The sequence below is a fragment of the Panthera pardus genome, unplaced genomic scaffold, assembly GCF_024362965.1.
Source record: "Panthera pardus isolate Hobbes unplaced genomic scaffold, ASM2436296v1 HiC_scaffold_3, whole genome shotgun sequence".
NCBI lineage: Eukaryota > Metazoa > Chordata > Mammalia > Carnivora > Felidae > Panthera > Panthera pardus.
Genome location: NW_026526876.1, coordinates 14337051 through 14364454, shown reverse-complemented (window position 1 = coordinate 14364454; position 27404 = coordinate 14337051). Strand labels below are relative to the sequence as shown.

The following is a 27404-nucleotide window of genomic DNA, read 5'->3' as shown; positions in this document are numbered from 1 at the left end:
TGTGAGGAAAAAAAAGCACCAAGGACGTGGGGTCTGAGATCCCAGGGAAGGACGGCTTTGAGCTTCACGTTGGCACAGGTTCCCTGCCAGGCATCTGCCAGTTAGTAACGGTGGCCAAGAGGCTGGGCAGCTGAGGAGGGCATCTGGTGGCCTCCTGAGTGTTTGGTATCTTCCAGGGAGGAGGAGGGGTTTTGCTTAGGGCCCTAAGGGGCTGGAAGTGAGGAGTGAGGACAGGAGAACCAAGCCAGTCCTCACAGAAACTGGAGACCAGCCTCAGCTAGCCCAGTCCCTCCCCTCAGTTCCCCTCAGAGCAGAAGAAATCCCTCTGGATCAGGGGCAAAATGCAGCTCCGTACAGGCCAGCCCTGGCCATGCCCATTAATTTGCATATTATTTGTGGCTGGTTTCAAGCTGTTTTTAACTGGAAGGGCACGGAAAGCCTGGAAGTACGAAGAATCGCAGAGAGACACCATGCAGACAGTATGGTGAGAAAGCTGGTACAGTCACCACTGTCCGATGACAGAGACCGTAGGCAAGAGCGCTGCTAGACAAAGAGGCCATTTCATAAAAGTGAAGGGTCAGTCTGCTAGGAGAACACACAGCTCTAAATGTGTATGCGCCCACTAACACAGCCTTGGAATTCCTAAAGCAAAAATGAGCCAACTAAGATGATAAAGAGGTGATGCATGACCACAGGGGCAGATTTTACCATTCCTCTTGGGGACTGATAGAGTGAGGAGCAAAGAAAGCAGTAAGGATATGGAAGACTAGAAACACAAAGAGTGAACTCAACCCAAACGATAAAGATCAACTCTGCATCCAACAACTGCATTCTCTTTACGTCCACCGATAGAGCGGTTACCAAAATTGACCAAACGCTGGCCATAAAGCAAGTCTCAATGGAGTCAGAGAATTGAAATAACATAGAACACGTTTTCTGACCATGGGTAAGTCAAGTGAGAAAGCAAACCCAAAATGAAAAGTAATGCGGTGCTAAACAACCCACAATTCACAGAAAAAATATTTTGAACCTAAGAATAATGAAACTACAATAAACCCAAGTCTCGTGTTGCTTGGAGGAAAATAGAGTGTTTGCTGCGTGGGCTCGGAAGGGAAAGGCTGACCATCGGCGATCTAAGAACACTTCTTGAGAAGTCAGAGAAAGAAAAGAAGATCAAATTTAAAGGAGAGGGAGGGAAGTAGAGGAATTCTGAAAGGCCAAGGCCCCTGCCCTCAGTGCCCTCAACACCCCATAGGGCAGGCTGTTGGTTTGTTTTGCTCATGGTTCTGCCTGGCACTGATCCAACAGGAACTTCGGGGATTCATTTGTGCTGTCACTGGTCTCCAAAAAGGCACATGGTCAGAGGGCCACAAGTGCCGTGGGCCTTGGGACAGGGTCTGGGTGGGGTGGGGCCAGAGATCTCCCCCTCCAAGCTGCCCCTATGACCCACAGCCAGCTGGGGAAGGGACTGTGTCAGAAACTCAGGGTGTCCCCGCCATCCTGCCCATAGGGGGCTTCGAGGAGCTCCTGCCGGGTGGCGCCCGGTCCTGCCTGGGCTGGGAAGTCAGGCTGCCCCAGGTTGGAGCAGCACCTCTGCCCGTCTGCACAGGTTTCCTGCCTACCCCCGTCTCTGGCCCCCACCCTGTCTGTCTTCCCACCTGCTGAACACCTTACTTGCAAAAATACATAGCTTAGTAATTTACAGCGGCTTCCCCCTGGCAACTCCTAATGACAGCTTCAGACAAAAATACCTTTTACAGGAGACAGGGGGGAGGTCCGAACCATTCTTCCCCCGTGTCGCCCCCACCCTGCCCCTGGGAGCCGGCCCGAGGGCAGCGAGTGGCCGGCTCCTTCTGGCTGCAGCTGTAGCCCAGGGAGGGGTCTGAGCTGGTGCCTGCCGCCCCTCCCCTCAAGGAGCCCCCACCCCTGGGGCCCAGCCATCCCCCCTTCTCGGGACTCGAGAGGACGCGTCTGGAGGTCAGCCTGACTCTTAGAACTGCAGGTAGAGGGGCTGAGCTCCGGGGCAACACTGGCCCCGCGGGGAGGAAGTGGGCCTGCAGCCCCTCCGCCCCTCAAGCCCCAGACAGGGCGCCCCAGTCACACACGCCAGACGGCCACTTCTTCCCATCCAGCATCTCACAGGACGAGACGGCCCCACGAGGAGGGGACGTGGACGGCCCCGAGCAGACGCCCCCGCCCCGGGCAGGGGTCGGGCCAGAGTGGGCCTGTGAGTCTCCGTGCTGCGTCCCGCTCTGGCACCAAAGAGGAGAAAGACTCTCCTGTGCAGATGAGGGAACCGAGGCTGGACACACCCCAAGGAAGGGAACGGCAGCGACAGGGGACGGTCCAGCAAGTGAGCGCCCTGCGAGCTGCCTCAGCCCTCCCCCGGGGCGGCCCTGCCACAACCCACGTGCAGGAGGTCACCCTGTGCGAGCTGGAGGGACTTCCTGGCCAGCACACGCTCCCCAGTGCGCCTGGCAGAGGGAGGGGAGGCGCGTCCTGGAGAAGGAGCACCCTGTCCGTGGGCCTCTCACCACCCCCACCCTGACTTCGGGGCGGCCTCACCCTCCTCTTGGGCACAGTCTGCCCAGTGCCCACCTCTCAAGGGCTCCAGGCTGCACACTTCCAGGGGGCGTCCCCAAGCGGGTGGGAGGAATGAGAGGGTCTCTGCCACAGGGGGAGCACAACCGCAGCTGGGGCATCCGAAGAGGGCGGGGGAAGAGCCTCCAAGCTCCTTCGGAGGGCAGGGCCGGCCAGCTAGGGAGCCCGGGAGAGCCCAGGCTGGAACAGACAGACATTCCCTGTGCTCGGGGGCTGGGACTCAACCCCCAGGGGCTGGGGGGGGGAGGGGGGAGGGGACAGGCCGGGAGCACAGACACTAGGACTGAGAGCAGCGCTGGGGACCCCGCCCAGGAGAGAGAGATCAGGCAGAATCACACCAGTACTAAAAACACCTCTTTACTGTTAAAACGCAGCCCCGGCTCTAGCCTCAGGATGACCTGAGCTCGGGGCGGAGGGAGGGAAGGGGGAGGGAAGGCCAGGGCCTGACGGGGGCCACGCCCCGCCGGGCGCCCTCAGCCCTGCTGTCCCCGCCGGTCGGGGCTGCTCTCGGTCACTTGGCGCTCGGGAACGGCCGCCTGCGCTGCTCCAACAGCTCCTCCAGCTGGTCGGCCCGCTTCACGGCGGCCTGCAACACGCGGGCCACCTGCGGTCAGGCCCCAGCCGCCCCCGCCCCTGCCCCCCGCCCCGGCCTCGGGGACCCACCTCGTGCTGCTTCCGTAGGCCGCGCACCGCCTCCTCCTTCTTTGCCAGGGCCACCTTCACCCTGCGGGGCGAACACGGACTCGGGCAGCTGAGGGTGGCAGGGCGGAGCCTCCGTCCCCCGAAGAGCGGGAGGGGCAGTTCTGCTGCCCACCCCACCCCAGCCCTGCCGCCCGAGGGCACCGGGCCGCCTGGAGGGGTTGACGCCTGGCGCTGTGACCCCCACGGCTGGCCCCGGGCCGCTGCCCGCAGAACAGGCCTCGGCGGGCCAGAGCCCAGAGCGGGAACCCTGGCACCAGGACCGCTCCCTGCGGCCCTGAGGACAAAAGGCCCCGCCCCCAGCCCCGCCTCTCTGGAAGGACTGAGGGGCCTGCGGGGCTGGGGGCGCTGCCCGCTGCTACCCCCGCCCCCACTTGGGACTCCTCCCACACGTGAGCTGCTGCTGCTTCACCCAGGCCTCTCTGGAGGCCGCGCTCCTGGGGCAGGAGGGGAGACCCTAGTCCCGCTGGGACGGCCGGGCCCTGGGGCCGCGCCTCACAGGGAGACCACAGCAGCTGCTGACGGGCCCCATTCTGCCTCAGCCGCAAGGAGGCTCCCCTTTCTCAGGCCGAGCGTCCTGTCATTTGCAGCTGCGGGACCCTGCCCCCCTCTCCCCTCCCCCGTGCCCCCCAGGGACCCCGACTCGAGCCTGTGTCTCCCCCTTCCCCCTCCCCCTCCCCCGTGCCCCCTAGGGACCCCGGCTCCAGCCCACGGCCCACCTCTCCCCCCCCGCCAAGGATGCCGGCTCCAGCCTGTGTCCCCCCCTTCCCTTTCCCCGTGCCCCCTAGGGACCCCGGCTCCAGCCCACGGCCCACCTCTCCCCCCTCTGCTCCCCAAGGATCCTGGCTCCAGACTGTGTCTCCCCCTTCCCCCTCCCCCGTGCTCCCCAGGGACCCCGGCTCCAGCCCATGTCCCCCCCTTCCCCCTCCCCCGTGCCCTTCAGGGACCCCCCCCCCCCCTCCGGCTCCAGCCCGCGGCCCACCTCCCGTGCACCTCCTCCAGCTCCGCCTGCTTCTCCCGGGTCAGCTGCTCCAGCTGGGCCCTGGCCTGCCGGGTCTCCTCCTCGGAGGCTGCCAGGCGGTCGGCGAACTCCTGGCGGAGCACCTCGGCCAGGCCGCTCCGCTCGCCGACCAGCTGCTCGTTCACCTGGGCCGGCACGGGGCGGGTGTGAGCGGGGACCCGGATGCACCGGGGCCGCCCGCCCGCCCCTGCCCGCGCTGCTCACCGCCGCCGCGTCGGCCAGCTCCCTCTCCTTCTGCCGCACCAGGCCCTGCAGACGCAGGTTCTCCCCCTCGGCCTCCCCGAGGCGCCCCTTCAGCTCCGCACACCGTTCCTGCAGCTTCCGCTCGGACTGCTCCAGCTCCGAGAGCTCCGTCTCATACTTGTCCCGGATGCGCCTGACGCTGGGGGGGCCGGCAGGGCAGGGTCAGGGGGCTCCGGGGCCGCGGGGCCGCGCCGGGGCCGCCGGGAGAAGGCCTCACCGGCTCTCGGCGGCCCGCTCGCTCTCCTCCCTGGCGCGCGTCATGTCTGCCTCCAGCCGGCGGATGACCAGCTCGATCTCCTCGTCCCGGCCTCTCCGGATTTCTTCCCTCAGCTCCCGTTCCCGGGTCAGCAGCCACGCCTCCTGGGGGGGGGCGCACGGGGCTTGGTGGGGCTGGCCACGTCCCCCCAGGTCCAGCCCCCGGTACCCGGCAGCTCACACGGTGGATCTTCGGACCCAGGGCGACCCAGGACGGGACAGAGCAGGGGCACACGTGGAAACATTAGCGGTGCAGCCGCAGTCTGCTGCCAGACCCGCCAGGGTCAAAGGAGGGACCAGATCCTGGTTCTGAGAACAGGAAGGGACACCTCCAGGCCTGGCGAGCGAAGGCCCAGACGGGGCAGGCCTTTGGAAGGCAATTTGGAAACTCAGGTCAGGTTTCACGCCACACGCCCTCTGACCCAGCTGCCCACATCTGCAAACACGCCCCACAAATACAGTGGCCGCTGTGCACAGCTACGGGGCACGCAGGGAGGCTGCTTGGCCACTGCTGAGGCCTTGTCACTAGGCCAATGGGCCATCGCCTCATGTGTGGCCCTGTGCACCTGTCCACCACAGCCTCCTTCCGGGACGGGTGAGCCTGGTGGCACAGTCCGTGCCTGTGGAAGGCACTGGAAGGGAAGGGGGGAGACCGCCTCCTAAGTGTTCCCCTTTTGCTCGCTGGCTGAGTGTTAGTTAACCCTGAGAGCAGCCAGCTGGAGGGCAGGGGCGAGGAACAGCCTCCCCTGACGTCAGCCGGGTCTGCCCCCCCACCCCCCACCTCTCCCGCCTCCTGGCGGCACTCAGGTGCTGCACACACACACTAGCACAATGCCACCGACCCCTGAGCTGCCCGACTGTGACACCGTGACACCGGGAACCCTGCCCTCGGCGAGGCCACGGAAGCGCGGAACCCCATGCCGCCTGCTCTGATGTCCGGGGTGCGGGGCAGGAAGAAACACCGCGGCTTCCCGCTCCCCACCTCCTTCTTGGCACAGCTGGCCTCCCACATCTGTCGCTCCACCTCCAGCTGGTCCTTCAGGGCCTTCATCTCCATCTGGGGGGGTGGGCGACACCGTGAGAGCAGGCATTGAAGCCCCGCCCCCCAGGGCCAGCTGGGCTGAGGGTGTGCAGGGGAGCAGGGGAGACGGTCTGCGGGATCTGCCCAGCTCTCCAAGTGGCCGCCATTCTGGCAGGTGGGGTCAGGCACGGATAGTGACCCTGACACGGTGCCCCCACGGTCCTGCAGCGGCTGACGGGGTGGGGATGCGGGGACGCCGGAGCGCGGGGGCGGAGGGCTGCGGAACGCAGGGAAGAGGGGAGGGAGGAGGGGGCGACGGGGGGGGGGGGCGTGGACGGGTGCACGGGGACGCAGGAGACGCAGGGGGACGGGGGAGGGGGAGCGCCAGGGCAAAGGTGCGAGGCGGGCGCCGGCGGTCGCGGGCTTGCCCACCTGGTGCCGGCGCTCCTGTTCCTCTCGCCCCTTCTCAAACTCGGCCCTGAGGGCCCGGCCCTCGGCAGCGCTGCTCTCCTCCAGCTGCTGCCTCAGCTCCTCCAGCTCTGCCCGCTGCCTGGGGGGAGGGGGAGGTGAGAGGTCAGCTGGGTGGGGGAGTGGTGGCGGCCGTCGGCGCCCGGGCCCCTCCCGGTGGCACCTGGCTGCCTGCTGGCCCAGCCGCTCCTTTTCCTCGGCCACCTCGCCGTAGAGCCGCCGTCGCTGCTGCTGCAGGGCCCGCTGCTCCTGCTCCACGTGCTGCTCGAAGCTGAGGGAGGAGAGAGCCTCAGCTGGGGGCGACCGCCACGTCTTCGGCCGGCCCGCCCCCGCCCGGGACACCGCCGTTTTCAAGGGGTTTGCGGGGAGGCCACGCCCCCGGCGCCAGCCTCCGCGTCCCCCGCCCTCCCCGGCTCCGCTCGGCATCCTCCCGTCCCGTCCCCGGGGCCCACGCACCGCTGCTGGGCGCGCTCCCGCTCCTGCTGGCCCAGCGCCTCCTTCTCGCGCTCGAGGTGCTCCCGCAGCTCCTCCACCTGGCGGCCGTAGCGCTGCGCCGCGCGCGCGTCCGCCTGCAGCAGCTCCGCCTCGTGCAGGCCCTTGAGCTTCTTCAGCTCCTGCTTATGCTTGGCGATCAGCTTCTGGATCTCCGGCTCCAGGCCTGGAGGGAGGGCGCCGCTGTGCAGGGGCCGCAGAGGAGCCCTGACCTCTGCCCACTCGGCTGCCTACAGCCCTGACCCTTGCCCCCAGTGCTGTAGAGGACCCCCCATTCTCGCCCACCGTGACACCAGAACTGCAATCCAGCCAGGAGATTTCCCCCCCCAGGGGATCCCCTTCCCCCCCCCCCCCCCCCAGGCTCCAGTGGAGGCGAGGCTGAGTCCACCTGGGCCCACGACCATCCGTCTCCCTCCGGGCGGCCCTGCAGCCTCCGTGGAGCTCTGGCCCAAGGGGTCTCCCCTTGGAGGCGACTGTCACTGGGGAAGAGAGTGTCCTAGAGCAGGAGGGCCGGGCGCAGGCCAGGCGTGGTGGGTGCAGCCCTCAGACCTACTCTCTAACCAGGTGGCAGGGAACCCCGTGTGTCCCCCATGCTCCCACCTGGCTGGCACCCCCGGAAGGTAAAAGAGTTCAGGCGGCAGAGGGAAGGCAACGCCCTTCCTCTTGGACCCACCCTTCGTCCCAGGTCCTTGGCCTGTGTGGCCAGCCCCCTCCCTGCCTCCTCCGGGCCTGAAGCTGGCTGGACGGCAGCACCTGAGGCCCCGTAGCTGCCCTGGAAGGTCGTCTCTACTGCGGGCATAACCGAAACTGCTGTTCCTGCTCAAAGGCCCCCATGCCTCCCCCTGGGCCACGTGGCCTGTCAGCATCTGACCAGCGAGGTGTGGCCGGTCCCCACCTCGGACTGTAATTTCCTTGATTTTTCGGGTTTTCTCATTGATCCACTTCTCTCTGCGGACTTTCTCAGTGGCACTCATTAGTTCTTTGAGTTTCTTAATCTCCTGCCAGCAAGGAGACAGGAAGTCGACAGAGACCCCGGCCCCTCAGCCACCCCCCACCCCCGCCCCGGGGGCCCTGCACTCGCCAGTGGTCCTATTCTGCCCTCCCTGGAGGTGGAGGCAGGATCCAGTCTGGAGGCTTGAGATGGGGGAAAGTAATCGGCCTGCAGAGGCCCTACTGGGGTACCCCGAGTCCCCACTTCTGTGTGACGGAAGGCCCCCCAACCCTGGCTGTCCCCTGCGGTCGCTGTGGGGGAGGGGGCTTAACAATGCTGATACTCCCCCCTCCCCCAGAGCCAGCTCTCGGCCTGGGGGCCATCGCCGCCCACACCGTGGGAAGTGAAGCTGGGCAGGGGAGAAGGCTGGTGCTGCCAGTAAAGCCCGATGAGGCAGGGCCCGGGCCTCGGCGGCAAAGCCAGGAAAGCTAGGGGAGGTCCCTCTGCCCAGGGGCCCAGAGCTGGGGCAGTTCAGGCTCCCACTCAGCCAGCACTGAGGGCAGGTGGTGGCTCCTCCCAGCCCCGCCTCCTTGTATGTGACACGGGAGGGGTAACCGGCTCCGCCCCAGGGTCTAGCACCCAGCGCAGCTCCAGCCCAGAGAGGGACGAGCCTGGGCTGGGGCGGCACCTCGTCCCGGGTGTGGGGCACGGGCCCGAGCCTCCACGGTGGGCCCAGTGATCTTGCTCTCAAACCCCCCATGACTCCCCTGCTCTGAGGCTGTTCCCCCCCCTCCCCACCGCCCACAGGGCCCGAGAGCTGCAGAGCTGCCGCTCCAGCCGCGGCCGCCCACCCGAGGGGCTCACCAGCTCATGCTGTTCCTGCACCTGGGCCTCCCTGTCCCTGCGCCTCTGGTCCCCCTGCTTCAGCTCCGCCACCACGGCCTCGCACCTCTCTGCCAGGGCCTTCTTGTCTTCAATCAGCTGTGGCGGGTCAAGGGCCGGGGCTCAGGTGGCTGCCCTGAGACGGGGGCCTGCCCCTGTGACCACTGACCTCCCCTCCCCTCCCCTCCTGGGCTCCCCTGGGGCCGAGACTGCAGGAGCCAGCGCTTGTGGACAAGGGGCGTGGCCGGGGGACGTGGCCTCCGGGAGAGCACCCAGTGACGCCCTGGGCTGGCCCGTCAAGCAGCTCCCACACGGAAGATGCTGCGGTTTCTACACAAGGGAGCAGCAGGCCTGCCAGGAAGCCCCGTGGGTCTAGAAGTGTCCGTGCGGCCCAAGCCAGTCTGGAACCCAACGACCCCCTGGGCCCAGCGGGTCCCGGCCCCTCTTCCCCGGTGCCCGACTGCCTAGGCGGTGGCACCTGGTCAATGAAGGACAGATGCCGCTGGATGGTGGCCTCGTAGTGGTCCCTCTGCTGCCGCAGCTGCCGGCCCAGCTCCTTCTCAGTCTCCTTGACCCGCCGGACGGTGAGGTCCCGCTGCTGCACCTGGGGGGGTGGGGGGAGGAGAGGTGGGACACTGGGGACCAGGGGCAAAGCAGTAATGGCCCCGCAGCGTGTGTGAGGATTTGCCAGGGTGGTGACGGATGACGGCCCAGGACGGGGACAGGGATGGGGACAGGGACGGGGACGGGACGGGGAACCGGCGGGACGTTACCAGGGCTTTCTGCAGCAGCCCCACTGCCTGCTTCTTCTCTTCCACCTCCAGCTTCAGCCGCATCACAGACGAGCTCACCGTGGACGTGGGCTCCAGGCGCCCCTCGTCCGGCACCAGCCCCTGGGAAGGCGGCGTGAGTCAGGTGATGGCCAGGCGGGCGATGACCTGGCGCCCTCCCCGGGGACCCTCCGCACCTGAGGGGCTGAGGCCGGCCGGTCCTGGCCCGACTTCTCCATCTCGTGCAGAAAGCTCATGATACTCTGCAGCTTGGCCTCCGAGAGCAGAGTCCCGTCTTCGGGGGGACTGGCACACGTGCCGAGCCTCCCAAACCTCTCCAGGTTGTCTGCTGTCAGGGAGCTGGCATCGTCCTCCTACAGGGGAGGGGGCACGGCATCAGGGGCTGAGGGGCGGCCGAGGACGCTGGGCTGGCCCTCCGGGAGCTCCTCAGGGACCCCCGGGTGGGAGGCAGGGGTGGAGCGAGTGCAGGGACGGCTGGGGAAGGCGGCCGGACCTGGTCTGGAAGGAAGGGCCTCTCAGCCTGCCCGGATGCTTGCGGGGCATCGCCCAGGGGCGCGCTGGCGGAGAGGCGGCACCCGTTCCCCACTCCTGGGCAGCCCGCGGTCACCTCGTCGGTCCAGGAGTATTTGTCCTTGTGATAGGCCCTGGGGTTGGGCAGCGGCTCGGGCTCCTCCTCCAGTAGCCTTAGCGTGGCCAGCAGCTCGTCCAGGGTCGCCCTGGACTGGGCCTTGCCCTTGGCGGGACCCACCACCTCCACATCCTCACTGGCCACGTCCTGGGAGCCGGCATCCTGCAGCAGACAGGCAGGAGGGACAACCGCTGAGGCCATTAGAGGCCGAGACCCCCAGAGAACTGTGCAGGCGGGGAGAGGGAGGCCTCCTCTGCATCGGCCCACGGCCACTCAGCCACATGGATCAGGCGCACCCCGACCCACCTCCAGGAAAATGAGAAGGGTGGCTGGGCCTCCTCGCCCCTCGGCCCGGCGGCTTCGGCCCACACCCAACCTCTGAGCTTCCTGCGCTCTTCTGTGGGCACGGACTTCGGGCCCCACCCCAGGGCGTCTGTGAGAGCCCAGCCGGATTCGAGGGCCATCGTGAGACCCCCCCCCCCCCTGCCCCGCCTTAGGGCAACAAGACCCATTCCGGGCAGCCTTTCCCAGTCTGAGTGACCCCACAGCCACGCAGGGGCGGGCTCGGGCCACCCAGGCTGAGGGGGAGGGTGGACAGAAAGGGCTGTATGGACACCTGAGGCTTGTTCTCTGGAAACTGCCGGGGCTCTGGGGAGGAGTTGGAGGCCAGATGGCAGGGGTCCTCTGCGCCTGCGGAACGGAAGCCAGCTCCTGCACGACAGAGCAGAGCGTTGGTCACGGGGGCATCGCCCCACCGGGGGGCAGCAAATCTGGAGGGCCCCTTGAGAAGAGACCACAGGCACGGGAGGGAGAGCACGTGGCAGCGGGGACCACGGCAGACTGCATGCGGAGCAGAGGGAACATTCCGGAACCCTGACCTTCTGGGGTGAAAGGTCAGGGAAACTGGTGCAACCACCCCAGACACCCTCGGCCTGACTGGTCGTTAGGGTCATCGTGTCCAGCTTCAGAACAAGAGGGGCGGCAGTGGAGAAGCGGGAGGGGGCTGCACAGCCGAGGCCCCTCCTCCAGGGCGGAAGCAGGCGGGGCCAAGGGACGGCAGCAGAGGCCACGCCTCCTTCCTGGCCGCTGCCCTCCCAGAGGGAGGGGGCGGGGCACGGGGCAGGGCCATGACCTTGAGAGTGCCTAGAGCTGGGAGGCAGAGGTGGGGCAGGCCTCTGTTGGGCTCACCCGCACTGGTGTTATTGGCCTTGTGGGTCCGGTGGGCCCGAGCGGTGCTGCCCGGCCTCAGGGCGGACTCTTGAGCCGGCTGGGGCTTCTCGGTCTCTCGCGCTTCCTTCTGCAGCCCAGGCTCAGGGTCGCCTGACTTCTGGGCTCGCTTCTGCTGCTGGAGCTCCTGCCGTGAGGGGCCCCTCTGAGCAGCCTCGCCCAGCACAAGCCGGCTGCCCTGCCCTTCCCGTCCCCCCTCCCCCCACCAAGCTGCCCCGAGGCCCAGCGTCCAGGGGCTGGGGGCAGGAGGGCTCAAGGAAGGCAGCAGGCAGAGGTCCCCCAGGAGCACAGTCTCGCTCTCAGGCACAGGGGGTGTACCCAGCAGTTGTCTGCTGACTCCGCCCTGGGCTTCCTGCTCAGGGCACCCCAGGCACCTGAACGGCCAGTCGCCTGGCCTGGCGCGCCTTCTCCTCCCGGACCTTCCTCCTGGCCGCCTCCTTCTGTTGCTGCAGGTCCGGCACGTTCCTGTCTCCCAGCTGCTGCCGCTGTTCCTGTGGAACCACAGCTGGTTTGATGGCGAAGGTGGGGTTGCTCGTCCAGACCTGGGTTTCCACGGGACCCGCCCCCCAGCCTGCCTCCCTGCGGGTGGCCAGCGGCTCCTTCGAGTGGGGAGACAGCTCTGCATCTCGGAGCAGGGGCCCTGACTCAGGGCAGGGAGGAAGGGAGCCCCCACATGGGGTGTGGGCCCATGGGGCAATTCCACGTTTCAATCCCGCTGGTCCCAGAAACCCCACTGTATGCAGCCGGGACCCCTGGGATTCCCGCCTGCCTCCTCGGGGCACAGCTCACACACCCCCGCTGACCTCTCGCTTCGGTGTGAGCAGGTGCTCCCGGCAGGCGGCTCTGGCCTGGCGCCTCTGCACCTGCTGGCGGTACCAGCGCTGGATGGTGACAGCAGCCCGGTTCACCTGGTGGATAAACCTGCGGGGGCAGGAGGACGCAGGACTGAGGCAGGGCCCCAGGCAGCCGCCGACCCGAGTGAGTGACGGCCTCTCCCCCCTGGGCCCCCTGAGGGAGTGTGCAGCCGCACTCCCCAGGGGAGGTGAAAACGCCCATTCGCAGGCTCTGTGTGCAGTCACCAGAAATAACCCAAAGGCCCAGCGCCGTGCCCGGCACACCCGGCTGTGGGTCTGTGGGTGGGCGCTGCGGTCCTGACGGTGGACGCTATTCACCAACAAAAAGCAACAAACCAGAGACCTGGCCGGGCATGACAGGCCACAGGCTGAGTGCTCGGGCCATAGACTATTCTAGAAAAGGCAAAGCCCTAAGGGAACAGATGGGTGTGGCCAGGGTGGGGTCTGGAGCTGGATAAAAGCCCTCCGGGGGGTTCTGGGGGTGACGGACGTCCTGTGTCTTGGTGGCTGTACCTGCAGACCACAGGGCTGCATACACGCGCCCGAACTCAGCCAGCAATACATCTAAAACGGGTGCATTTTATCATACATCAATCACTTTGACTCAGTAAAGCTGAGTAAACTCTAAAAAGCCTTAACCCCGGCTCTAAGGACCACCTGCCGATTTACTCAGCCAAAGCCCTAACGGAGCATCCAGGACATGGATGGTCACCGGCTTCGGGACAGGCGCACAGAGGGGCCTGTACGCTGATGCACAGCCAGGCGGGAAGCACCTGGCTGCCGGCTCCTCCCACGCGCCCACCCCCAGGGCCCCGTCCCCAGGCTCCCACGGGACAGCAGCGGTGGCCACCCACCAGGTGTTGGCTCCCACACTCTGACCAGCACAAGGTTCCTGACCGGCAGCGACACCCTGGACCGGGGGCCCCGGCGGAAGGTCCGGCTGCAGCCCACCCTCATCGCCCCCCTGGAGCGAGATTCAGGGGACGGGGCCATAAGGCTGTTTGGGGTGTTTTTAGTTTTATGTCTTCCTTCCAGTTAATGCTTTTTTAACTAACAGTTTTAGTGACGTACAATTTAGATACCATAAAATCTATCCATTTTAAGTATACAGTTCAATGGTTTTTCATAAATTTACAGGGTCGTACGACTGGCAGCGTGACCCAGATTCAGAGCATTTCTGTCACCCCCGGAAGGACCCCCTCCTGCAGCCACGGGCCCCAGGCAGCTGTGGCTCTATTTCCGCCTTCTCCAGATTTGCCTCTTCCTGACATTTTCTTAAGTGGAAATTTCTATCAGGGGAGCTTCAGGCTCCCTCCCGGCCCCCAGCCCGCGGTCACCTCTCGGCCTCCTCCTCTGTCACCTCCTTCCGTCTGAGCAGGCCCGGGGTGGCCCCGGCGTTGTTCTGGGCCACGTGGTTGCTGCTGGAAAAGTTCTTGTGTGGCTTCCCGGAGCCGCCGCTCTCCCCCTCACCGGTGGCCGCCTTGAGGATATTGCTAACAGGAAGAGAAGAAGGGGCTCGCTGTGCCGGCCCAGGCCCACTCACGGCCCCGGTGGGCAGCTCTGCCTTCGAGAAGCGGGGCTGCCTCAGCCCCATCCCAGGGCCTTGGGCCTGGAAGGACACACCCACAGAACATTGGGGGTAGGCATGGCCCCCGGTTCCCACACGCTAGTCGATCCCCAGGACCACCTGCCCCCCACACAGGGCCCACGTCGTGGGTTACTGGGCTCTTTCCGTTACAAAAAGCAAAGAGGTCTGGGGCATCTGGTAGCTCAGTTAAGCATCCCACTCTCAACTTGGGTTCAGGTCACAATCTCATGGTTCATGAGGTTGAGCCTCGTGTCGGGCTCTGTTGATAGTGTGGAGTCTGCTTGGGATCCTCTCTCTTTCTCTCTCTCTCTCTGCTCCTTCCCCCAACCCTGTGCACATGTGCACATGCCCACAAGCACATGCCCACGTGTGTCGCTCTCTCTCAAAATAAATAAACAAAAAAAAAAAAAATAATAAAAAATGAAAAAGCCTCAAAGTCACAAGATTCCAGAGCCAGACGGTGACCCACGACAGCCGACGGGCAGTCCCTGACTCTGGGTGTGCCGGGCAGGGGGGTGGGGGTGACAGGTCCGGGCTGCTCTGGCCTCAGCCAGGGGGCCGGAGACTCGGGGAGAGGCTACGGCTTCCTCGGCAGGGACCCCTCACCGGGGGTGATCGCCCACCCAGGTCTGGTGTCTCTCTGCCCCGGTGCCCCCCGCTGGCGAGGGCCGCAGCTCCGGGGGCGCCCGGGGTCCCGCCGCGCATCAGCTCCTGGACCTGCCCCAGGCCAGAGCCCGCCTTACTTGAGGGAGGGAGCCGTGTGGTTGGAGCTCTTGGGCGGTGGCGCCTTCTCCGAGGGGGTGTAGCGGTTGTGCAGCATGGTGGTGACGCGGTTGCCCACGGCACCCTTGTTGCTCCTGCAGGAAGACACAGGGGTGGCGTCAGGCTCCGGGAGGCGGCACAGCCCGAGTCGTCTCACCGCGGCACCGTCCAGTTGTCCCTGGGGCCCCACCGCGGCCACCACACCAACAGTAGGGGGCCTTCTCGGGACCCGGGACAGCTCCACCCAGGGACTCTCACAGAGCAGGACCCGAGGTGTCTGCTGACAGCAGAGACGTGCTGCAGGGAGAAGGTCAGGCCATCCGTCAACAGAGAATGGGCGTCTCTGTGCCAGGGAAACACGAGGGGAGGCAGACACCGCTCTCTCCCTGCCCCTCTCTCACCCACCGGAAGGAACACACGCGGTATAAACACACAGGGACCAAGGGAATGCAGGAGGAGGCTGCCGTGAGGACACGACTGCAAAGTTTTAGCAGGATGAGAAGGGCCAGTGGTAACTGACACATGGAGGGACAGGGGAGAGGCCCCGAAGCGGCTGGTCTGCCCCCCTGGAGCCCCAGGCATGAGCCGGAAGTGGGGGCGCCCGGCTCTTCCAAAGGAACGCTGCACCCCAGATCCCTCCTGCACCCTCGCACCCAGGCACCAAGCCCACCCTGCGCTCCAGACCACAGGCTGGCCTTGCAGGAGAAGCAAGGTCTGTGCACTGAGCAGGACACCGCCGTGCCCTCTCCCGCTGGGCCCACAGCAGTGGCGGGCAGGTACCTAACCCCGAGGCAGGAGACCAGAGAACCGCCCCCCCGCTCCCCGCATCCAGAGAGGCTGAGCCGCCCAGACACTGATATGTGCGGACCCCCAGGACACCAGCCGGGTTCCTGCCCGGGCACCCCCAAGTGAGCCACCAGGCAACTTTTAGGGCCCCCCTCTTAGATGCTGCCAGAGCCAGTATTCCAGACGTTTGAGGAACAACCCGCATGCTAGAGGCCAACAAACAGGATGTGGTGGAGACGACACTAAGCAGAGGGAGGGTGTCCCAAAGAATCCATGCTGATGGCCGGGCCGCATGGACAAGCGTTACCAGCCCGTTCTCGGCAGGAAAAGCTCGGACTTGCAACGTTTGTCACCTTCAACATTCCCAGCACGGTGACCTCAGATGTCCCTGCGCGCAGAGGCGGGACGAACAGCCAGCCAGCCCCCCCCCTCCCCCCCGCCCGCCGCAGCTGGTGCAGGTTGCCAGCCACTGTTCCCCGCTGTCGTCAGAGACGCAAGAAGGAAAACCACGCGCCCCGAGCCGGAAGGCAGGCAGACGCCCTCGGGAGCAGGAGGCGCTCGTGGAATGGAGGGCTGCACGGGGACGGAGCGGAAGGCAGAGGAGACAGGAGCGGTGCCCGTAGTCGGATCCGCTCAGCAACCCCAATCCTGGGAATAGCGGCGCAAAGAAAGGGAACAACTGCGCACAGTCTTGAAACTTCTCCCTGCCCAGCACCCTGGCTCCGGAGTCTGGCGGAGGATGTGCTCACAGAAGACAGAGGAGGCGGAGGTCGCACGGGGGGCGGACAGCTGGGACCTCGGGAGAAGCCAGGCTCCTGGGACAGGAGGAGCCCCTGCTGGGCTCCCGGTGCAGAGGCCAGTTTCAGCCTTCTCTTGTCAAGTCTGGGACAGGCGGCCGAGACACAGACAAGCAGCTAGGGAAAAAGGAGCGATCGTTTCTAGCTCTGGGAAAGACAGGTGCACTGCGCTGCTCTAAGAGGCTCCCGGCTCACCCGTCAAACCCTCCTGACCCTGTGGGGCAGACACAATGGAGGCCCCTTAGTATAAATGAGCATCCTGGGGCCCAGGGAGGTTAAGTAGTGCTCCCAAGTCCCACAACAACAACAACAACAAAAAAAGTTGTGAACTCAGAACTCGGACCGGGAAGAGCCCCTGCGCGATAGCGTGGCCCCGTGGCCCAGGTCTGACGGACTCAGCTCTGCCAGTGTGGAGGGACAGGGGAAGACTCACAAGGCGGCCACAGGGGAGCAAAGGCCCGCCTGCCACGTGGATTGCATGCGTCCAAGGTCGAAAACAGTCAACAACGAACACCACGAGCACGCTTTCATAACTGTTTTCTAGAAAATACTAGAAGAAACTGCTTGAAAGTAGCTGCTTCCAGAAGCGCCTGGGAGGTTCAGGCGGTCAAGCGTCCGACTCTTGATTTCGGCTCAGGTCACGATCCCAAGGTCATGGGATCGGCCCCCAAGGCATGGAGACTGCTTGGGATTCTCTCTCTCTGCCCCTCCCTGCACGTGTGCTCACTCTCTCTCAAAGCAAATGAACATTTTAAAAAAAAAAAAAAAGAAAGAGGGGCGCCTGGGTGGCTCAGTCAGTTGGGCGTCCGACTTCGGCTCAGGTCACAATCTCGCGGTCCATGAGTTCGAGCCCCGCGTCGGGCTCTGGGCTGATGGCTCGGAGCCTGGAGCCTGTTTCGGATTCTGGGTCTCCCTCTCTCTCTGCCCCTCCCCCATTCATGCTCTGTCTCTCTCTGTCTCAAAAATAAATAAAACGTTAAAAAAAAAATTAAATAAATAAATAAATAAATAAATAAATAAATAGAAAGAAAGAAAGAGGGGCGCCTGGGTGGCTCAGTCAGTTAAGCAACTGACTTCGACTCAGGTCATGATCTCACGGTTCGTGAGTTCAAGCCCCGCATCAGGCTCTGTGCTGACAGCTCAGAGCCTGGAACCTGCTTCGGATTCTGTGTCTCCCTCTCTCTCTGTTCCTCCCCTGCTCATTCTCTGTCTCTCTGTGTCTCTCAAAAATAAATAAACGTTAAAAAAAAAAAAAAAAAAAAAAAGGAAAGAAAGAAAGCTGGTTCCGGGAAGCAGGACTCAGTTCTGGGGGAAGGGATAGTGGGTTTGTTGTTTTTATTTTAAGTGTGTGGTGCTGCTCTGCTTTAAAAGCATTTTTTTTCATCTTTATTTATTTTTGAGAGAGAGAGAGCAAGCAGGGAGGATCAGAGAGAGAAGGAGACACAGAATCCAAAGCGGGCTCCAGGCTCTGAGCTGTCAGCACAGAGGTCGACGCGGGGCTCGAACCCACGAACCATGAGATCATGACCTGAGCCGAAGTCGGACGCTCAACCGACTGAGCCCTCCAGGCACTCCCACTGCTCCGCTATTTAGCTGTGTGCATGCATCACTGACAGAAATTAAAATCTAAAAAGTTTTTTTTAGAGAGAGGGAGCGCGCATGCGTGTGAGCAGGGGAGGGGCAGAGGGAGAGGCAGAGGGAGAGAGAGACAACTTCAAGCAGGCTCCATCCCACGACCATGAGATCGTGATCTGAGCACAAATCGAGAATCGACTGATTCCACCCAGGTGCCTCCAAAATTAATGTTAATTTAAATTCTTGCACCAAAAGGAAGAATCTTCCCGTGCTGACTCTGGTAGAGGATCCAAGACTCTTCCTCTGATGCATGGCTCTGGGCGTTAAGAAGTTCTTTCTTGCACTGAGGCACATGTATGTCCTTGTCCCTCTGCCCACCGGGCCCCCTGAGGCCAAGAGCGAGGGGGACCGGCTCTGCAGCCGAGGGCGGCTGTGCCGACCCTGAATTCCTCGGCGGCTTCTCCAGGCCCCCTGCCCACCCTGACAACCACCGGCCACCAGCCCCACCACCAAGGCCAGCTTGCCTAGCCCTCTGCAGACCCCAGCGTCGTGGCCATCCCTCTGCACGTGCTTGCTTCTGTCCTGCCGTGGGCGGTGCGGCCTGCACACCAGCCAGCTCTCGGCACCCAGTGAGCAGGGCCCGCCTAAGGCCACCTGCTCCACCCCTCCCGGAGGCCCAAGAACCTCCCCAGGGCCTTACTCCGACCTCTTCGAGAGCTAAGCCGGGCGTCTCGGGTCCTGGGGAGACAGGCCGCTCCACAGAGGAGAGGGCGGATGGAGGCCTGCAGGAGCCCTGGGCGAGCAACCCTGGGCCAGCAGAGCCCCCGGGTGCACGGTGCCACCCCATGGCCTCCCTCCCCGGGCCCCTCCCTGCAGCCTCCTTCCCCAGGTGCAAGGTGCCACCCTGTGGCCTCCCCCCACCCCCCCCCTCCGGGCCCCTGGGTGGAGAAAACCAGTCACTTGTGCCCTCAGTCATTCATTCCAAAGCACAGGGCACCTGCCACGAATAAGACAGTCAGTCCCCAGGCGCTTCAGCGGTTGGGGTCCCTGTGCGGCACCCGCCTCAGGTCCCACCTGTTGTTGGCAGTGAAGTTGGGGGCCAGGGGAACGGTGCACTCTCTCCTCCGTGGGCCCACCGGCGCGCTGAGGGTGCCAGGACTCCCGGAGTCGGGTGGCGGGTCGAAGGCCCTGGGGTGGTCATCCTGTCGAGGACACTGACGCCACCTCAGACCGTGATGTGCTGCACAGGCCGCGGACCCCAGGCCCCGGGCAGGTCCCCCACTGCCTCGCACACGGATGGGGAGCTAACACGGACCCCCTCCCTGCGGCCGGCCCCTCCCACAGGTGCGGCCACAGCAAAGAACCGGGTGTCACTCTTGAAGGGACACTTAGACTCAGCCCCTGGCCCTTACCAGGACATTCCACGTGGCTCCCCTCTCGCTGGGGGCCTTGCTTAGACCGGTCAGCCTCTTTTTCCCACCAGGGCTGCCCTCAAAGAGTGTCAGGAAGTGGGGGTCCTCGGCTGGCCTGTGTCGGAGACAGGATGCCAAGCAGGGACAGTCACTCCGTCTGGGCGGGTCGGCTCCAGGAGCACAGATGGGCACGTCTTCCGAGGGGCCGGGAGGGGCCGGGTCACCGGAAGGGAATTCTGTTCCCAAGCCAACAGCTTAACTGTCGATTCTTAGCCATAATCTGACAACCGTGCCTGAGAAAGATGCTCACACCCTGGGCCGCGGCCACCCCGACACCCACGGGAAGAGTGCAGCAGGGACAAAGGGAAAGAAGCAGGTATGGGGGGCGCTGGCCTGGGGTCCACATCTCTACTCGCAGACATGACGGGTCAAGACTCGGCCCGCCCGCCCAGCGCAGCATTGGCCTGGGTGCAGGTCGCGTCAAGCCCCGCTGCCCAGCCTGTGGCCAAGCTGTGGGCTGGAAGAAGGGCTGACGGAGGCAGGAGAGGAGTGTGCTGGGGGTCACCTGAGGGGGAGGGGTCACCTGAGGGGGCCGGTCCACGCCTGGCCGGCTGGTGGCTGGTGGACGTGCGTGGCGCTGTTAGATCTGCGAAGGTTGTTGATGGTTCGGGAACCTCCGGGCCCTGTGGCCTCCTGTAGAAAGGAAGAAACAGCCGTCCCCTGGGTTTCAGACACTCACCAGTTCACCCCGAGCCACACCAGGCCTGGAAGAACAGATTCAGGGCGAGCGGGTGGACGCGGCAAGAAGGGTCTCCCGGCTCTCGTGGACGAGAGCAGTGCAGGGTCCCGGGCATGGCCGCGGGAAGCCTCTAGAAGCCCCGTCTTCCTGGATGAAGTGGGCACCCTTCACCCCTGGCTGGTGAGGGTCCGGGAGGAAGTGCGTGAGGCTTGGCCTGGGGGCTTCGGCAGAGGCTGCCCGGCCTCGTCCTCCGGCCTCGTCCTCCCCACCACCCGCTACCCAGGGAACGTGGTAGGCTCGCTTCCGCCGCAGCGCCTGCCGCCCGCCTGCCCACCGGGCTTTCCTCAAGGCCACCGGGGGCTTATCTCCTCCCCCCACCCCAGGTCACCCTGCTTCTTGAGGACCCAAATCCTAAAGCTGGTGGAGCGAGAGCGGCCGAGAGGCTGGTGACTTCGGTTCTGCCTCAGACCGGCGACCGACCCTGGCCTTGACCTCTTGGGGAGATCGCTCCGATCTGTGAGCTGGAGCCCCCGCCGGCCCTGGACACCTCCGGCCCCAGCACTCACCAGTGCCTTCCTCCTTGGCTCACTGCCCGAGACCGCGGAGAAGGAGCGGGCGATAGGCTTGGCGGCGGAGGCGCTGTTGGGGCGCCAGGACACAGGCGGAGGGAGGCCCGTCAGGCTCAGGTTCACACCTTCTGGGCTGCCCTCGGGGGGGCCGGAGGGAGCGCTGGCGGCCCGGGAGCCCTTCATGGAGGCTGCAAGGGCCCTGAGCAGGCAAGAAGAGGTGCAGGGGGATGCCTTCTGAGGAACCAGGCCTCCCGGCACACCACCACACCACCGCCACCCTCCTCACTGGGCGGTGGGGCTCCTTTGTCGGGAAAAGAAGCCACGTGGCAGAGCAGGGCTCCGGGCCACAGGGACACCTCTCCGTAGGGACCCTGCCTGAGGGTGGCCTGAGGCAGCATTTACCCCATGCCCCACCCCAAGACAGCTACTCCACCTGTCTGAGCCTCACCTCCTTCATCTGTAAAATGGGTATTGAGAAAGTGCCTCTTCCTGGGGTCGTCCTGAGGTGTGGACAAGGCGGCTACGTAAACACTCAACACGTTCAAACCAGGACTTGGTCTCATTGACGCTGCCCAACCCAGGGGCCACAGCTTGTCTGGCCACGGAACCCCTTCCGTTTCCTCGGAACCTCCAGAAACCCATGAGCTTCTGCGATGTGACATCTGCCCTCTCGTGTCCAGGTCCCCCCCCCCCCCACCTCTCCTGGCACCAGGCACCCTTCACAGCTTTCCTTGTTGCCCCCCCCACTCCCACTTCTGAAGTCGGAGGGCCCCTAGGGCTCAACCCCGGCCTCTCCTCCACCCATCCTCTCCCCTGGGGGACCTCGTCTGGCCTCCCGGCTTCAGTCAGCGGCTGCCAGCTCCTGCCCCCCTCGGTTCCCTAACTCCTGGCTCATGACCAGCCGTGCATTTGGCGCTTCAGCCCCAGAGAGACCAAAACAGAACCCTGACTCCCACCTCTGGCTGCCCCCTCCCCAGGGGTCATGCTTTGTAACTGGCTCAGGCCAAGGACCTCGACCTCATCCTGACATCTTCCCCTTCAGCGCCACACCTGCTCCCTCAGCAACCCAGCCAGCTGTGCCCTCTCCCCACACATCCCTCCCCTCCACAACCCGGATTGAGCCCCCTCTCCCTGAACCCGGACAAGCGCACCGCGCCTTCCCGGCCCCTCCCCGCACGGCGGCCGGGGCTGATGTTTCCCCACCAGGTCTCAGATCACACTGTGTCCCTGCTGAAAACCTTCTGAGGGTCCGCTTGGCACAGAGAATAAAGTCTAAATGCCCAACACCCCTCAGATCTGACCCTGCTCTCTCTGTGACCTCCTCACTGCCACCCCTCGCTCTGCTTCAGCCAAACCAGCCTTCCTGCAGCTCCTCAAACTGGGCCAGCCAGTTTCCATCCTGCTGGTCCCTCTGCCGGGAGCCTCTTCCCCTGGGATGTCACGAGGCACCCCCTTTATTCAGAGGGCCACCGGGCCATCACTTTGCTCCCTCGTCCTGCTTTATTTTCCTTCACCCTGCCTCATGGGCGGTCTGCAACGTCCGACCCCCTCACAAGAACATTAGCTCCGTGAGGACAGGGACCACGCGGCCCTGGCATGTGGCAAGCTCTCAAGCAACAGGAGTGGACGAGTGCACGAGCCGGTACCACAGGAAGAGGCAGCCCTCCCTGCCACCGAGGACTCTGGTGGGCCGACGGGCACACGCCATTACCACCCAAGGTCAGTGCCGCGGCCTCCTTCAGCCCCCCAGCCCCCTCACACACATGTGGGGCGCCCCGTGGCCAGGTGCCCCTGCCTCTCCGGCCTGGAGCACAGAGCTGTCCTGCCATTCACCAGGCCGGTGTCCTCAGGTATGCATTTCCGGTCGTGTGGGTGAAATTTAACACCCTCCTCTCCCCAGGGCACTGGCCACACCCAGCTGGACCCAGGCTGGCCAGCTTTCCCAGCCACGGGAGCGGCAGCACGCGGGATGGTAAACACAGCCTCTCCGTGGAAACCTCCAGGCCAGACCTCACCTTGCAGACAAAGATGTCTCTCCCAGCAACCCACGGTGGGTGTCCAGGGCCTCTGCCCAGACTCCTCAAGATGGGCTGACCCAGGACCCCTGGCAGCTTCTCCACCGGGCAGCTCCCAGTCTCCCAAGGATCTGGCTCAAGGTGGTGGGACCTGAGACCTTTGATTGGACTCCGCTCACCGGTGCAGGCCCCCCACCCCGACACACCTGCACGGGGTAGGGGACAAGGGGGAAAGACTTCACCTGCGCGGGCCCCGGACTCCCTCATCCGCGCGAGCCCCTCTCATCTGCGCGGCAGCCCTCACCTACAGGGGCTGGGGCCCGTCACCTGCGCGGGGACCCCCTCACCTGCGCGAGCCGGGCCTGGGGCGCGGAGCCTGCGAGGCCGGCCCGCGGGGGATGTGCGAGGCCCTCCGGCGTGGGACGCCCGGGGCCCCGGCTTCAGGCTGACGACCTCGCACCCTGGCCCTGGCTCCGAGGCCCAGGTGACAATGAAGCGACCGGGCCGTAGTGTGAGCGGCGGCAGCTAGCAACCAGCAACCAGCCTGGCACCTCCTCCCCTGTCCGTCACCGAGGCCCGCCTTTCCTGCCCGCGCCGCCTCCGGATTGGCCGACCGGCTGCCCGCTCCGGCCGTCCCGAGAGCCCATTGGGCGCCTGGCTGTCCTTCGGGACGTTCAGGCGTGGGAGGAGCCTCGGGGAGCGGCGCATCTCCCCGCCCCCCGCTGGTGGCAGCGGGCCGCCGATTGGACGCAGTCAGAGGAGGCGGGATCTCTGCTGGTATGGGGCGGGACCTGGGCGGAGCCTCAGGGAGAAGAGGCGGGGAAAGAGAAAGGACCGAGGGCAAGGCGGGGCGGGCAGCGTGGCGCTCCGGGCCCCTCTTTCTGAGCGACCCGGTCGGCCTGCGCTGGCATCCTAGCGGCCCTGGGCTCCCACGCGGTCCCGGTTCCCACGTCCTCCCCGGGCTCCCACGCCCTTCTCGGTTCCCACGCGGCCCCCGAGTTCCCACGCTGTCCCCAGGCTCCCACGTCCTCCTCGGGCTCCCACGCAGTCCGGTCTTCCATGCTGCCGTGGCCGGGCTCCCACTCCGTTGCTGGGCTCCCACGCGGTCCTGGCTCTCTCCCCACTGCTGCTCTGGACACGTGGGTCCCGCTGCGCCCCTTCCCTGAAAAACTCCACTTAGGGCCCAGACCTCCCAGAGACCCGCTGGCTCCCTTCCTCCTGCAGCCCTGCCCCAGGACCTGGTCACTGAACCTGGCACCCAAGGCCCACCTCCCTTCATCTCTCAAGACCCCTGGGTGGCACATGTTTTGTTTTGACTGTCCTCTCCATTCTTCTACTCAGGGTTTTTTGTTTGGGTTTTTTTTTTTTTTTGGCCTCCTTCTCCAAAGTTTTAGTCACCCCCACCCCTAACGCCACTAGTCTTTGCCTGGGAGTTGTTTCCACCTGTAACCCCAAGTCCAGACCACAGGCCCTTCCCTCAGTGTCCTGTGTCCCAAAGCGGGCACTGCACTGCCTTCCCTGCCCTGCAGGTGGAAGCCACAGGCACCTCGTGCCCCTTCACCTGTCTGTGCTCCCTTCGCCCGGGAAGCCCCAGTCCTGCGTCCCCTAACATCCAACACAGACGCCCTCTCCATGAAGCCTCTGGCCTCTACAATAAAAGTTACCCCTTAAACTATAACACTGCACGTTGGCTGGTCTTTACGGCACTTATTATAAAGTAAGTGCTTTTTTATTTTTAAAAACACACATTTACATACGAAGAAATTCACACTTTGGGGGCTGCAGTTCTGTGAGTTTTGACAGATGCACGTAGCTGTGTCACCACCACCATCAAGGTACGGAACATCCCTCGACAAAACACCCAGGGGCTGCCTCTTTGAAGCCAGCCACCCCCTTACCTAGGCCACCACTAATCTGTGCTCTGTCGCTACTGTTTTGTCTATCCCGGAATGTCACAGAGATGGAATCCTACAGAATGTAGCCTTGGGTCTGGCTTCTTCTACTCAGCACTGTGAGATCGATCCATTGGCGACTCGATTCCACCGCGTGGTGAACCACGCTCTATCGGTCATCGATTGAGGGACGTGGGGATTGTGTCCAGCTTGGGGTAATTATGAATGAAACTACTGTAAACATTTACTTTCAAGCTTTTATATGAACATGAGTTTTCGTGTCACTTGGGTAAAAACTTAGGTATGTATTTATACTTGCGTATATATATATATACGTATATATATACGTATATATACGTATATATATACGTATATATATATATGTAGAGAGACTGTGTGTGTGTATACATATATAGAGAGAGAGGGAGGGAGGGAGAGAGAGGGAGAGTAGATATGTGTTCAACTTTATAAGAAACTTCTAGATTATTTTCCGCAGAAGCTGTACCATTTTATGCTCATACCAGCAGTTTATGAGAGCTCAGGTTGCTCCCCTGCCCCCCCCCCCATCACCCTCAACATTTGGTTGTTCAAATGTTTTTATTTTGGCTTTTTTTTTTAATTTAAAATTTTATTTTTTGAGAGAGAGACAGACAGACATAGCTCGAGCAGAGGAGGGGCAGAGAGAGAGGGAGACACAGAATCCAAAGCAAGTTGCAGGCTCTGAGCTGTCAACATAGAGCCCGACGTGGGGCTTGAACCAATGAACTGTGAGACCATGACCTGAGCCGAAGTCAGATGCTCAACCAACAGCCACTCAGCCATCCCTGGTGTTCTCATTTTTAAAAAGTGATTCTAGGGGTGCCTGGGTGGCTCAGTCGGTTGAGTGTCCGACTTTGGGTCAGGTCATGATCTCACAGTCTGTGAGTTCGAGCCCCGTGCCGGGCTCTGGGCTGACAGCTCAGAGCCTGGAGCCTGCTTCGGATTCTGTGTCTCCCTCTCTCTCTGCCCCTCCCCTGCTCATGCTCTGTCTCTCTCACTCTCAAGAATGAATAAATGCTAAAAAAAAATTTTAAAAAAATAAAAAGTGATTCTAATTATTTAAATACTGATCACTTAGGTGTGTAGGGGTATCCCATGTCCCTATACTGATGTCGAGAATCTATTCCTAGGCTTATTTGCCATATATTAATATACCTTCTTTGGTGAAATGTTTGTTCAAATCTTTTGCCCACTTTGTAAATTGAGTTGTTTGCCTTAGGAGTTTTGAGCGTTCTTTACACGTTCTTGATAACAAGTTCTTCATGAGATACGTGGGTTGCGAATATTTTCTCCATCTGTGGCTTGTCCTGCTGTTCTCTTAACTGTGTCATTCAAAGAGAGGTTCTTAAACTTTGTGGTTTGTGCTTTTTGTATGTTGTAGAAGCCACGGCCTGACCCGAGGACAGAACATTTTCTCCTATTTCTTCTAGAAGACTTAGAGTGTTAGGTTTCCTATCTAGGTCTGTGGTTCAGCTGAGATTTTGTGTAAGGTGTGAGGTATAGGGTGACATTTAAAAATTCTTTTTCTTTTTTGTACATGGATGTTGAATTATCCCGGTACCACCCGTTGAAAAGCTATCCTGTCTTCATTGAATTACCTTGACACTTTTGTGTAGTTTAAGTGACCATATTTGTGTGGGTCTATTTCTGAGCTGTCTACACTGGCCTATTGATCTGTGTCTGAACTTTCCCCAATACCACACTGTGTTGATTAGTGCTATTCCACAGTAAATCTTTGAATCAGGTGGTGGGAGTCCTCTTTGTCCTTTTTCAAAATTACCTATTCAATTTATTTGGCTCTTCCTATACTATTTAGTATCAGCTTGTCACCATGTACAAAAAAAAAAAAAAAAATCCAGCTGGAATTTCGATGAGGGTATGTTAAATCTGTAGATCAGGGGCGCCTGGGTGGTTCAGTCGGTTGAGTGTCCGACTTCGGCTCAGGTCACGATCTTGCGGTCTGTGAGTTTGAGCCCCGCGTCAGGCTCTGGGCTGATGGCCCAGAGCCTGGAGCCTGCTTCCGATTCTGTGTCTCCCTCTCTCTCTGCCCCTCCCCCGTTGATGCTCTGTCTCTCTCTGTCTCAAAAATAAATAAATGTTAAAAAAAATTTTTTTTAATAAAAAAAAAATCTGTAGATCAGTCTGGAGAGAATGACGTCTTAACAATATTGTTTTCCAATCCATAACCATGGTATACCTCTCCATTTATTTAGGCCTAATCATTGATATCTTTCACTAGTCTTTTGTATTTTTCAGCATACAGTATTATTTTTAGCATACAAAAATACAATTGGTAGTATAATTTACCCTGTATCCTGTGTCCTTGCTAAATTCACTTATTAGTCTTGGGGATTTTTGTGGATTCTATGGGAGTTTTCACATAGACCATAATGTCTGTGGATAATAACAATTTCTTTTCCAAGGTATTTGCCTCCTTCTCCTCCTGTTTTATTGAACTGGCCAGGGCTTTCTGTACAATACTGAAGAGAAGTGGTTGGAATGTGTATCATTGTCCTGTTCCCAGTCTGGGGGTGTGGGGGAAGCATTCAGTCCTACACCATTAAATATGATGTTAGCTGTGGGATTTTGCAGCTACTTTCTACCAGGTGAGAGAAATTTTTATATTCCTCACTTGGGAAGAGTTTCCATGAATGCAATGTTGAATTTGATCCCTTGCATTTTCTGCATAAAATAGGATTTTCTTCATAAATACGTTAATTTGGTGAATTACACGATTGACTTTCAGATGTTAACCCACTAGACAAAAAGGCAGTGGTAGCAAGGGAAATGAGACAATATTCTGGGGGCTCCTGGCTGGCTCAGTCAGTACAGCATGTGACTCTTGATGGCCAGGTCATGAGTTAGCCCCATGTTGGGTGTGCAGCCTACTTAAAAATAAGATTAATTTTTTTAAAAAAGAAGAAGAAAATACTGTTTTTCCCGCATTATATATACAATGTTTAAAATTGATTTTTTAATTTACGTCCAAGTTAGTTAGCATAGAGTGCGATCATGATTTCAGGAGTAGATTCCAGTGATTCATCCCCTATGTATAACATCCAGTGCTCATCCCAACAAGTGTCCTCCTCGATGCCCCTTGCCCATTTAGCCCACCCC

At 62.0% G+C, this 27404-nt stretch overlaps 1 protein-coding gene across 6 annotated transcripts; it reads right to left on the bottom strand.

The window, feature by feature from the left end:
- Positions 1–2942: 2942 nt before the first annotated feature.
- Positions 2943–22918, bottom strand: CEP131 (centrosomal protein 131). Of its 6 annotated transcripts, none has more exons than XM_019465960.2 (27): positions 22704–22918; positions 22357–22562; positions 20339–20540; positions 19617–19726; positions 19034–19148; positions 18696–18835; positions 14445–14558; positions 13451–13606; positions 12063–12180; positions 11634–11750; positions 11221–11386; positions 10649–10743; positions 9898–10194; positions 9581–9757; positions 9387–9506; positions 9092–9217; positions 8596–8712; positions 7696–7798; positions 6765–6966; positions 6472–6579; positions 6273–6390; positions 5802–5876; positions 4782–4924; positions 4526–4703; positions 4283–4446; positions 3265–3325; positions 2943–3187 (listed from the first exon to the last, which is right to left on the bottom strand). In XM_019465960.2, exons 3-27 carry the CDS (start codon positions 20522–20524, stop codon positions 3113–3115), a joined length of 3381 nt encoding a protein of 1126 aa, XP_019321505.2. In that variant the 5' UTR covers positions 20525–20540; positions 22357–22562; positions 22704–22918; the 3' UTR covers positions 2943–3112. The 6 variants fall into 6 exon arrangements, with proteins under 6 accessions (XP_019321505.2, XP_053748255.1, XP_053748254.1 ...); XM_053892280.1 differs by having other exon boundaries at positions 10012–10194; positions 22704–22917; XM_053892279.1 differs by having other exon boundaries at positions 18696–18823; positions 22704–22917.
- Positions 22919–27404: the final 4486 nt, after the last annotated feature.